Source organism: Cololabis saira, chromosome 11, assembly GCF_033807715.1.
Source record: "Cololabis saira isolate AMF1-May2022 chromosome 11, fColSai1.1, whole genome shotgun sequence".
Taxonomy (NCBI): domain Eukaryota; kingdom Metazoa; phylum Chordata; class Actinopteri; order Beloniformes; family Belonidae; genus Cololabis; species Cololabis saira.
Genome location: NC_084597.1, coordinates 23,539,179 through 23,551,844, shown reverse-complemented (window position 1 = coordinate 23,551,844; position 12,666 = coordinate 23,539,179). Strand labels below are relative to the sequence as shown.

Genomic DNA, 12,666 nt, shown 5'->3' with positions numbered 1-12,666 from the left:
GTCAATATGCAACTGGCAGTTTGAAGCTTCCTTAGGGACTTTCAAATTGCATCTACAAATTGCGATCCCAACATAAAAATATTCAATAACTTCACTATCACCAACTGTAGCCTCACAAACATTGCTACGGTTGACAGTTGTCTCCTAATGATGATACTACAACAGTCAGATGGCAGACAGGTGCTCTTGCAAAATTATGGAACATTTTATTATCAACAACATTCAACAACTTCACTGTCACCAACTTTAGTGTCACTAAAATAAAAGCAGGCAGAGCTGTTCCGTTGAGGAATTGATCATCTGGGGATTTAGAGGTGTATAATGAAGAGTAGTATAATTAGTTTCTTTAGGGTTTCCTGTCACTTTCCCATTTTGGGTTTCTATGGAACTGATAGCTCTGATAGTCTGCTCTTTCTTTACCTGCCAAGGCAGAACACATCTCTACACTTGTGTATAAAGTCCTAAATGTCCCAACTCCTGGTTTCTCCAAGACCTGATAGTTCCTTATGTTCCTGGCAGAGCTCTCCGTTCTCAGAGGGCAGGTTAAATCGTAGTTCCTAGAGGATCCAAATGTAGATCTGGAGGATGGGCCTTCTGCTATCAGGCACCACTACTATGGAACCAACTTCCAGTTTGGGTTAAGGAGGCTGACACCACCTCCACCTTTAAAACCAAACTTAAAACGTTTTTGTTTATCAAAGCATATAGTTAGTGTAAACTGTAGTGTGTTGGGGCCAGTAGTCATAGCTGCGCCTGCAGGACAAGACTAGAGCAGCTGGTCTTAAGCAGAGTTTCATCCTACATATGCTGCTATATATCTACACTGCAAAGGGACACCAACAGGATCCACTGAGCGGTGCCCATCACCCCTCCTTCTCTTTCTTTTCTTCAGATCCACCCTCAGTTATTAATTAGAGGTCTTTCATCATCATAATTATTCTCCATTGTTCTTGTAGTTGTGCTGGTCTGCCCCCTCCTTTTCTCTTCTGTGCAGTGCCTCAGAATCTGCATGCTGCCCTGCACTCTGACCACCTCAGTGTCTGCTGTGTATATCTGTCAATGTATCTGTCTCTGTAGTCCACAAACTAACCATGTATTAGTCATATTCAATTCAATTCAATTCGATTTTATTTATATAAAATATTACAATACAAGCCGCTCTTCTCCAACTAACTCTTAGTTGGAAAAAGGCCTTAAACCAAACAGGGGCAAGGAAAAACTCCCCTGTGTGAACCCAGCCTAAGGGGTCCAGGACTCTGGCAATCCCTTTGGGGGTACCAAGGGGATCCCTTAGATCCAGTTCTAGGGTCCAACAGCTTATGATCTAGATACAGGGGGAGGGTTGTGTCAGGAAGGGTTTCCATTGCAAAAAAAATCAACATTGGGTCTGATTATCCGAAGTGGTGTCTTCTAAAGGGAAATGTAGTCCAGATGAATCTGCTACCCATGTATGCCCTTTCTTTTCATCTATTCTGACCCTGAACAGTCGGTGCAATGGAAGAAGCTGATAAATTGGAACAGGAAGGTTATATAGATGTTCAAGCATGGTTCGATTTGTTCTGCACTGGCTGCCATCCATCAATTCCCAGTTGTTTCCAGTGTTTTTGTTTCTTCTCAGATGGTGGTGTGGTGGTTTATCACCATTGGGTGTTGGTTGGTAGAGTCTTGGTAGGTGTTGCTGAGCTGAATTCTGTCCTGGGGGAGGGAACACATGTTGATCCCATCCTGTTGACAGACGTGCCAACGGTGGACAGCGGGAAACTCTCGTAGCTCTCACCTCGATGGGCGTGGCGGCGGCAACGCTGCAGTGCCGTCCTAAACTCGCGCTGGAAATTGCTGTTGAGGAAGCCGTATACCACTGGGTTAATGCAGGTGGAGGCCATAGCTGTCAGGTGACAGACAGAGAAGACAGTATCATGCTGGCAGTCCGGCAAGGCCTGGTGGTGCCAGTCAAACAGGGCATTGAAGACGTTGAGGGGCAGCCAGCACAGAGCGAATGCCACCACAATGGCAAGCAGCATGACATTGATCCTTTGGGCCCCTTGAGTCCTTCGGCGGCAGTCCAGCATGTCTCTGTAGAACACAGTAGGACACGATCAGAGATTAGCCCTAACCGGGTTACACAACAATGCTGACAGGGGCATGATGGGAAGGCTTTGAGAGAGAGGTGTTACCTGCGTTGTCGGAGACGGAGGAAGATTCTCAGGTAGCAGAGCAGCACTAGCAGCAAAGGAAGGCAGTACTGGAAGACCAGCAGAGACGTGGTGTAGGCCAGGCGGTGTTTGTCCGATGGCCACAGCTCCATGCAGATCACATGATCCCTGACAAACAAAAAAACTTTATTTTAAACCACAAACACTGAGGTATGGAAGGCTGTGCCTGTTTTTCTTTTCTTGGCACTAGTGGCCTTAATTCAAAGTAGGTGGACAGGAAATGGGTATAGAGAGAGGGGGGAAGACACACAGGAAAGAGTGACAAGCTGGGATTCGAACGTGCACCCACTCAACCCACTGAGCTATCCAGCGCTTCCTGTTTTCCTACTTTGAAAAGCAGAGACCCCAAAAATGACCAATAACTAGATGCCCATTTCTAAACATCCTGAAAAGTCCTGGAATCCACAATGAACAAGTGAAAGAACATTTAAACAACCACCAGATATGAGCTGAGCATCAGTTAGGTTTCTGAAGTCATGCAGCACAACGACTGCAGCAATTTAACTTCTGTGTCAGTGTTGAGTTTTTTCTATGGAGCTGTTTTTTTTATTTTCCTTCCTCCTGATCAGTAGTTCCCAAACTTTTTCTGCTGGTAGTCCCTTTGGTTTAAAATTTTTTGATTAATTTTCTTGTTGAAATGTACAGTATTTACGATTATGCACTGAAGTGAAAAATATTAAGTTTTAAAATATATTAAACACTTTCATGGCACCAGCACACTCCTCAAAGCTTATTATTTTAACAAACTACCCATTGAACAAAAAACAATGCACATAGTCCACACACAAAAGATGGTGTGTATGTGTGTTTGAACCTAATGTTCCCCCTTATTCTATCTAGATTCATTGGGTTTATAGTATTATTATTACTGTATTATTATTGTAATTGCTTACTTTGTGTTCATGTTTTAATAATAATAATAATAATAATAATAATAATAATAGTAGATCTTTTTATTGTAGGGATGTCAGCAATGAAGCTGACATCAACCGGCTTGGCTGCATTAGCTGCTGGTGGCGTGTCGAGCTGGCCCCACCCATAACTCACCTCCAAGAGTACTCTTAACCACGGGTCCGTATACGGAACTAACGCGGGGTGGCGGGTCGTGGTAGAGGTTTGTTGATCACCTAACCTCAGTAGAACCCCCCAGGGGAGTTTTTTTTCAACGTATTTTTACTATTTAATGAAATAAGGAAACAGCTTATGAGAGTAACAACAGCAGCAGGACATCACAGGTGGGATCTGTATTTGCAAGATGAGTAACTTGGTAGACGAGGAAATCCAGGAGCTACTCAGCCTTGGAGCCGACAACGCCATAAACCGGTGTATGTCCAGAACCACAAAGGATGGTCCATTGTTTGAACAAGTGGCCACAAAAATGACAACAAGGGCTTTGCAAGAACCAGAACCTGGCCAAAAAACACTCATCCCGATTGTAGAATCTAAGTCTAGTACTGATGCTACTGAGGTGCCCAGTATCCAGATTACCTGGTTGAGGCGCTGTCTGCTTTATTGATGCCAAGTTGCTAAGATAATGACCAGTTCCCACACTTGTTCTAAGTTGCAATCATCGTATCCATTTATTTGATTAACAATAATTGAATTTGACTAGACCATTTGCGAACTAACACAGCCATTTCGTGCCACAGCGGTCGAAAACCCTTTGCCTTTCTGGGCTGAAGCACCTGTCGCAAACAATAAAGATTCTCAAACATGATCAGTATAGTGATAACCAATGTTCACATTGGGAACTACATCACCTCTGAATATTTGGCTCCTACACCGATGTTCATCCATCCTTGTTTTGAAAACTACACATGTCTGATGGCATGTAAGTCTTGCTGATGTGGGGACAATACGTCATTCTACACATCCACACAGATTACGTTATGTTACGTGAATAAAGCCTCCCGACTCGCCTTCAGGCATGGGGTGGCAAATAACACATTTTGCGTTTATATTACCCAACGCACGTTAAACATGCGTTCAACATCCAGCGATAATAGCAAGGTCCAAATCTAAAAACATTTTATGATTCTTTATTCGTTGCTGTTATTTCAGGTCAGGATATTAAATTTGTATCAGTTTGTATTAGCAAAATAATGTCTGTGTAGAAACCCTTCCTACCTTGCGTGGACATACGGTTAAAAACATAAAAACGAGGCAGAGGAGAAATTTGCCAATGGAGGCCACCCCACAGCCAGGCAGGGGATCAAAAATGTGGCTGCGGTAAATATTGCCCCCTCCATGCACATGGCCATCCAAGTGTTAGGTCACAACCCTGCAGCCATCACCAAGAAACTCAACTCCTTCTTCTCAAGGTTCGAAACAAATAACACCTCCCATCTCAAAAAAATCGTTTCTGCCCTTATGCCTGCAGGGACTGATCTTTCCTTTAGCCCAGAAGTGGTGGTGAGAGCCCTCAAAAACACCAAGGCAAGCACAACACCCAGCCCAGACAACATCAGCACCCGTGTAGAGCAGATGGGGGGCGTTCAGCACCAGGCTGCTGTATCTGACCTGCTGCATGAACAGATTAAGGAAGTCATTCATCCGCCCAGCCATAAAGCTTTACATTGTGAAATCACACGAAATCACGTGAAATCACAACCACAGTCACAAACACTGACATGATGGGACTCATCATTCTGAACTCCTCACAGATGTCAGGCCTACAGATTTATGAGTGTTCTTGTCAAATGTAGATAATCATTAGTCTCCAACAAACTTCCATGAATTATCATGAACCATTTATTAGGTCATGACCACAGAACCATCTATTAAATTATAAAAATGACAAAATAAATGAGCGGTCATTAATCATTCAGCAAAAAACTATTACCAACAGTCATGAGCAGATTTTTCATTGATGGTATAATTCAGTCCTCAATTACGATGAAGCAGGTGCTTGCAGGTCAGTCAAAAGCATTAATAAAGTTCACGTCAGTGTTTTTCTGATTATAAATAACTCCATGCCAGACAAAACCATTTAAATTCATAATCGCCTGCTACTGGTGTCTTTAATGGCATTAATGATAAAGTTTGCGCCTCGTTACTTTGTCTTCATGAAACTTCGTCTAACCCCCCCGAATAAGTCCACACAGGTAGAAGCAGAAGTTATTTCTACTGCCATATCTGGAGAATATTTCTGCCATGAAGTCAAGAGAAGAGTGGTTGTTGTCATGGGATGCAGTGTGTCAGAGAATATGGGATGATAAGCTGATGCTAAAAGCTCCACCTTCCTAATGGAGCGGTAGCAGCTAGCTGGGAGTGTTTAGTCTTGGTTTCTGATGTTTCTGTGCCAGTAAAGTTGCCCCAACCTCTAACTCCTAACCCTGTAGTTTTGCTCTCCTGAAACTATTGGCTAACGGGTGCTAACTTTTAACACATGCTAATGGCTAAAGATTGCTGAAGGCTAAATTCCTCTTCTGTGAGTCTTTAAGGTGATGATCACCTTAAACAGGTCAACAACATGAACCAGTGTGAACTCGAGTTCCTGTCACCACTGAACATTCCGGTCTGATCATCAGACCTCCGTAATGCTGGATCTGCAACACACCTGAAGGGATTGGTGGGCAGGCTGATGTTCTGGAAGGGGTCACTGGTGAGGATGTTGAAGGAGAGGAAGGGTAGTGAGATGAAGCAGGCCACCAGCCAGGTGAGAGCCACGGCCAGGTAGGAGTGTCCAGTGGCAGGCGACCAGCCGGTGGGATGGAGGATCAGCTGGTGTCGCTCCAGAGCGATGAGCACCAGAGAAAAAATGGACACTGTCACAGACATACACTGGACGAAAGGGGTCACCTGGACAGGTAAGAGACAAGAAACCCTCAGCTGTTTGTTTCACAGTTAGAATGAAATTAAATCTTCTAGTTTTCTTTGATTCCCTGATGTCTGCACGTTAACCCCTGAACACCATAACCCTTTCATATCCAGGCCTATCACTGAGATTTCTGCTCTGAGATGACATATCTGATCTAAAATGAGTTAATCACAGCGACTAGCACATGTATGTTAATACGTCTGGTATCTAAATGAAGTATAAATATCAGAGACTGGAAATTAGACAGGTTGCATGAGGCCAACAGCATCTGTATATGGTGTGCATGTTGAACCAAGTGAAATATTCGGCGATAGTTTTGCCTCTGGTCTTATTGGATCTCAATGCTGCATTTGACATGGTCAACTAAAACATATTGATAGACTAGTTTAAGAACTGGGTGGGACTTTCTGGCACAGCACTTGCCTGGGTGGAGTCCTACTTCAAAGACTGGGACTATTTTGTGTCTTCCGGTAGATACAACCTCCTTGACAACAACCTACCCCTCCTTGAACTGCCACCTTACTGTGGTGGAGGGGTTTGTGTAGTGATCCTAGGAGCTATGTTGTCGGGGGCATTACGCCCCTGATAGGGTCTCTCATGGCAAACAGGTCCTAGGTGATGGGCGAGAGTAAGAGCGGTTCACAAGCTTATCACGAGGAGGAAGAGAACAAGGACCGTTACATCGCCCGGATCGGTGTCACCGGGGCACCTCCCTGGAGCCAGGCCTGGGGTTGGGGCTCGAAGGCGAGCGCCCGTGGGACCCGGCCGGGCTCAGCCCGAAACGGCAACGTGGGCCCGCCTTCCCGAAGGCCCACCACCCGCAGGAAGGACCGTGATAAGCTGGTGCATTGTTTACAGAGATGACGTCATGAGTTCAGAGGTCTTGTTTACAAACTGATTTATTTGTTATACACACAGCCCCGGATGTAGACAACAGGTCCTGGAAGCAGATCTAGTGATTCATAAAATAAATGAACGGGTTTCGCGACAATCATGTGTTATTTAGACGCTGCATCGTCTGTGTCCCGCGGTGCCCCCATTCACTACCGTCATATGGAGAAGCGGCTCGCAAAAAACTCCTAATATCTTCCGAAGGACTCCAAATGACACCAAACTTGCCTGGGTGAGTATACGACCATAAAAAATGCCAGAAATAAGGTCCAGGTTGTAAAAAAACGAACTTTCCCTTTAAGGGCTGTCCGGTCTCTATATGATTGGAGCAGGAGTCTGGTTCGCATTGCCGGCAGTAGGTCAGACTAGGTCAGACTTGTTCCCAGTGCATGTTGGACACCGGCAGGGCTGCCCTTTGTCACTTTGTCAAAAATGGAGAGTGAGATTGACAGACGGATCGGTGCAGCATCCGCAGTTATGCGGCCGGTGTACCGGACCATCGTGGTAAAGAAGGGCTGAGTCGAAAAGCAAAGCTCTCAATTTACCGGTCAATCTACGCCCCTACCCTCACCTATGGTCATGAACTTTGGGTAGTGACCGAAAGGACAAGATCGCAGATACAAGCGGCCGAGATGAGTTTCTTCCGCAGGGTGGCTGGACGCTCCCTTAGAGATAGGGTGAGGAGTTCGGTCACCCGGGAGGAGCTCGGAGTCGAGCCGCTGCTCCTTCACATTGAGAGGAGTCAGCTGAGGTGGCTTGGGCATCTGTATCGGATGCCTCCTGGACGCCTCCCTACGGGAGGTGTTCCAGGCATGTCCCACTGGGAGGAGACCCCGGGGAGGACCCAGGACAAGCTGGAGAGACTATGTCTCTCGGCTGGCCTGGGAACGCCTCGGACTCCCCCCGGAAGAGCTGGAGGAAGTGTCTGGGGTGAAGGAAGTCTGGGCATCTCTGTTGAGATGCCATGACTACACAGATGACATACAAATCTATATCAATATCTCACCTATTCAAACATTGATCAAATGCAATTATCAAATTAAAGAATGGATGTGGCAGAATTCTCTTTGGTTAAATGAAGACTAAACAGAAATAATGCTGTTTGGAGCCAAAGAAAAAAAAGATTAAACATCATCACTCAGCTTCAAGAAGTGAAGCTAAACACCAAGAGCCAAGAAATCTGGGAGGTGTTCTGGACTCAGACCTGAACTTAAGCCACGTTAAGACAGTAATTAAGTCAGCCTGTTATCACATAAAGAACATGTGGAGGATTAAAGGGCTGATGTCTCAGCAGAAAAACTTGTCCATGCTTTTCTTTAGTAGACTGGACTACTGTAACACTGTTCTCATGGGTCTTATATACCTCCATATATATATATATATATATATATATATATATATATATATATATATATATATATATATATATATATATATATATATATATGTGTGATGTGATTTAGTAGCTCTATTTTACATCTACCACTACATGTCGCTGCAGTCCATGAAAAACATTTGTGGGTTAAGTTCAAGTTCAAGTTTATTTATAAAGCACATTAAAAACAACAACAGCTGACCCAACTTAAAACATAAAACATATAAATGAAATACAACAGTCATCGCAAGTTAAACGCTAGTGAGTAAAAATACGTTTTAAGATAAGATTTAAAGACAGCCATAGAAGGAGCCAGGTATATGTGCAGTGGCACCGCGTTCCAGAGTTTGGGGCCAGTTACTGTAAAGGCCCAGTCACCCCTGCTCTTTAGCCTGGAGGGGAGAACTAATATGCAGAGTTGGTCAGCTGACCTAAGAGCCCTAGAAGGTGTACGGATATTTAAAAAACCTGAGATATAAGAAGGTGCAAGACCATGTAAAGATTTAAAAACAAATAAAATAATTTTAAAATTGATCCTATAACGGACGGGGGGCCAATGAAGAGCTGCAAGCACAGGTGTAATATGGTCCCACCTTCGCGTTCTGGTGAGGAGGCGAGCTGCAGCATTTTGAACCAGCTGCACACGGGACAGGGAGGAACAGCTGATGCCTGCAAACAGTGCATTGCAGTAGTCTAGGCGGGATGACACAAAGGCAAGTATAACTTTCTCAAAGTTTTTGAAAGATAAAAAGGATTTAACCTTGGACAAAAGCCTGAACTGGAAGAAACTAGATTTTACAACTGCATTAATTTGTTTCTCCATTTTAAAGTTAGAATCCAAAATAGGGTCCTAGATCTACATATGTCAGCCTTGCAATGGACGAAACCTTGGATATCAACGACACACCGCAATTACTCATATTTATCCTGGCAATCGACAGTAATTTGGATATTACAGAAGAACTGCTTGACATGGTTTCACTGGAAAATGGAACAACAGGTATCGAGATAAAAAAAACGCTATGCTGGAAACCTTAGCAAAGTTTGACATTGGACCACGAAAAATAACAGCATTCCCAACAGACGGCGCACTGGTGATGCTTGGTAAAAGAAACGGAGCCGTAGCTTTGCTGAAAGAGACAATGAAAAAGAAAGGGCTTGCTAAGGACATTTTCTCATATCATTGTATTGTGCATCAACAAGCCTTGTTTGCAAAATTCAAGAGTCTGAATGAAGTGATGACAAATGTAATCGAAGTGGTTAATTATGTCAGGGTCCGTGCAAGAAATCACCTGAATTTCAAACTGCTGCGTGAGGAGTTTGACACTCACTATGAAGATTTGGTGCTACACACCGAGATTAGATGACTATCTAAAGGACGTACGCTTGCACATTTCATGGACCTGCTTGAACCACTGAAAGCATTCATCGTTGGCCAAGGAGAGACTTCATGCTTTTCCTATTTGGATGACAAAGACTGGGTGCTTTCTGCTGGTTTCCTGTGTGACATTACGCAGCACTTGAACAAACTTAATCCCAAGATGCAGGGAAAAAACAAGACCGTGTATGAGCTATACGTGGCTGTCAGAGGATTTTCTGGCAAAAAAGCGTCCGCAGTTGTGATTACTGCTTCTTTCCCACTGTGCAGAAATTGATGGCGACGCATGCAGACTCTCTCCCGGCCTGTCAGACACAGTTCTGTGATGTGATAATTGAGTTCCAGCAAAACTACAAATCACGATTCCACAACTTCAAGGATTAGGGTAATATTTTTCTACTAAAAACCCATTCCTGGTTGATATCAGTGAAATGAAGAAAATAAGCGACCCGCTCGGACTTGTGCAGCTTCAAATCGAGTTTGTGGAGTTAAAGAGCTCAGATGAACTTCAGCGCCAGTTTCGGATTACAGATGTTTTGAACTTTTGGAACCTGGCAGAGCATCTTCCAAGTATCTCCAGACTGGCAAGACGAATCATTTCAATGTTTCCATCCACATACCGATGTGAAGCAGCATTCTCAGCACTCACAAAAATTGAATGCTGCAATAGAAATAGATTGAGTCTGCAGCACATGAAAGAGGCTCTTTGGATCGTCGTTTCCGGAGCAGAGCCCAACTACAAATCCCTTCTGCAGCAGAGGGAGTGTCAGAAATCCCACTGATTGAAGTAAGTACAACGTTGCTCTTCTGTTATTCTTCTGTAAAATGTAGGCAAAAGTAGAACTTAAAGTCTGTTATATTTTTCCCTCCAGGAGAGCAGACAGCAGAGAGAAAGGGGCACACCTGAGGATGAAGCAATTCAAATGTTTTTTTGCAGTAAACACTGATGATCAGCAACATGCTCTCTGTCACCTGCTGTTGTATCAGCAGTGTGTTTTGTGGTGACACTGAACATAATAAATTGCAGTTATTGCACTGTACATCATGGTTTCCTTTCCTTATTAACATATTACCATTACTATACTATACTTATTATCATATCTAATACTTTCAGAGAGAATGGATATTGGATTGTTACAATGTCATTTAGCAGACATAGGTGTTGCAAATGTATGTCGCTTTGGATAAAAGCGTCTACTAAATGACATTGTAAAATTGTGGCTCTTGCAAAAATATTTTTTTGTCAATGTGGGTCCTGATCAGGACAAGGTCGAGTACCACTGCCCTAGAACATCCATCAACTAGCTGCAGTAAGTGCAGAACGCTGCTGCTCGAGTCCTCACTAAGACCAAGAGACCCGAGTCCTCACTAAGACCAGCAGACTGGACCATATAAGTCCAGATCTTAAATCTCCACACTGGCTTCCTGTCTCTCCCAGAATAAATGTTAAAATCCTGCTGCTGGTCTATAAATCTCAGAATGGTCTTGGACCAAAATACATCTCTGCAGACACTTGAAATGGATACGCGAAACAGATGAAACCCGGAGTTGGACCTACTTGAATCAGAAACTTGAACCAACTACGGAGGCTCAAAACTGAGACTCAGACCAGTTACAGAGACTTGAATTCCAGAACCATGTTGGAGAAAATCAAAGACAGCATTTCAGCAGAAATTACAGCAGAAAAATATTTGATTCTCAGACCTACCTAGATCTGATTTCTTGTATTATGTTAATGCACAAAAATCACTATTTAAGCATGGTTTCTTACTCCCCTACATGACTATAAATGAAAGTAATTGTCAGGGTTTGACTCTTCCCCCCCAGTCTTTGAGTTTCTGTTTTGCCCCGCCTGTGTCCCATCTGCTCTGATTGTCTGCACCTGTGTCTCGTCATGTCTCGTTATCCCCTGAGTATATCTGGTCTTGTCATACCCTTGTTCCCTGTCGGAACGTACTGTTTCTACCTCCATGTTTTCCTCGTCAGATTTTTGTAGCCACGTTCATGTTCTTGTTTTGCATCCTGCTCTGCAGCGCTTTTAGTTTGGTTTTTGTGTTAAACAAACCCTTTTTTCGTTGAACTCCTGCCTCCTGCCTCCTGCTCTCCTGCGTTTGGGTCCACACCTTACCCCAGACGTGACAGCAATTGTATGACTATTTTAAAGAAGTTTCCTTTCATAATTCTGGTGGGTTTTTTTCAACTCCAGAACGCTCAGCAGTACTGTGTTGACAGAACATAGTTGGCCCACTGACCTTGCAAAGTGCCTCCCCTAGCACCCAACGGTCCATCAGGGTGTATATTACAGTCACTGGCAGACACACCAGGCACATCAGGATGTCCGAGCACGACAGGTTAGCGATCAGGATGTTGGTGACATTGCACAGCTCCTGCTGCCGAGCGATGATGAACACTAGGCCTGTGTTGCCCAGCAACCCAATTGCTATGACAGTACTATAGGCCACGATCAGCAGAGTGGCCCCTCCCACTGAGGGCTGGCATTTAGATGCGTCGGTCCAGTCAGAGGCTTTCCAAAAACCCACAAGGGCACTCATGTTGGACATAATGAGGAGGAATAGGTGAGAGGTCTGAAAGAACAAGGAGCTACCACTGGAACGTCTACCACGGATGTGAAGAATTGTCCAGAGATGGGGGAGTCTCAGGAGGAACCGGCAGGACTGGAATGAGGGAGCAGTTTTCCTGGTTCCTTCTCAGCTTCCATACTGGTGGGTCAGCTTACGTTCAAAGATCACCTGTGGAGGGCAGAGATGACAGAAATTAAGCTATGGCAGTGTACGTGGCTGTGCTGCTCGAACATTACTCAGCTAATGGAGACCCAATCCTAAGGGAGAAGGCACATCCAAAGCAGGCTGATGGAGCCCACATTTGCTAATGGTTGTGAACCACCATCAGACAAATGTGTTCCTAGAGCAGACAAATGTGTTCCAGAGTCAGATAAAAAACGGGTTCCAGAGTCAGACAGATGTGTTCC

The 12,666-nt window shown here is 44.3% G+C and overlaps 1 protein-coding gene across 1 annotated transcript; it reads right to left on the bottom strand.

Moving 5' to 3' along the window:
- Positions 1 to 1,239: 1,239 nt before the first annotated feature.
- On the bottom strand, positions 1,240 to 12,266 carry npy8ar (neuropeptide Y receptor Y8a). The gene is made up of 4 exons (XM_061733361.1): positions 11,930 to 12,266; positions 5,773 to 6,014; positions 2,175 to 2,321; positions 1,240 to 2,073 (listed from the first exon to the last, which is right to left on the bottom strand). The coding sequence occupies exons 1-4, from the start codon at positions 12,236 to 12,238 to the stop codon at positions 1,638 to 1,640; spliced, it is 1,134 nt and encodes a 377-aa protein (XP_061589345.1). The 5' UTR covers positions 12,239 to 12,266; the 3' UTR covers positions 1,240 to 1,637.
- Positions 12,267 to 12,666: the final 400 nt, after the last annotated feature.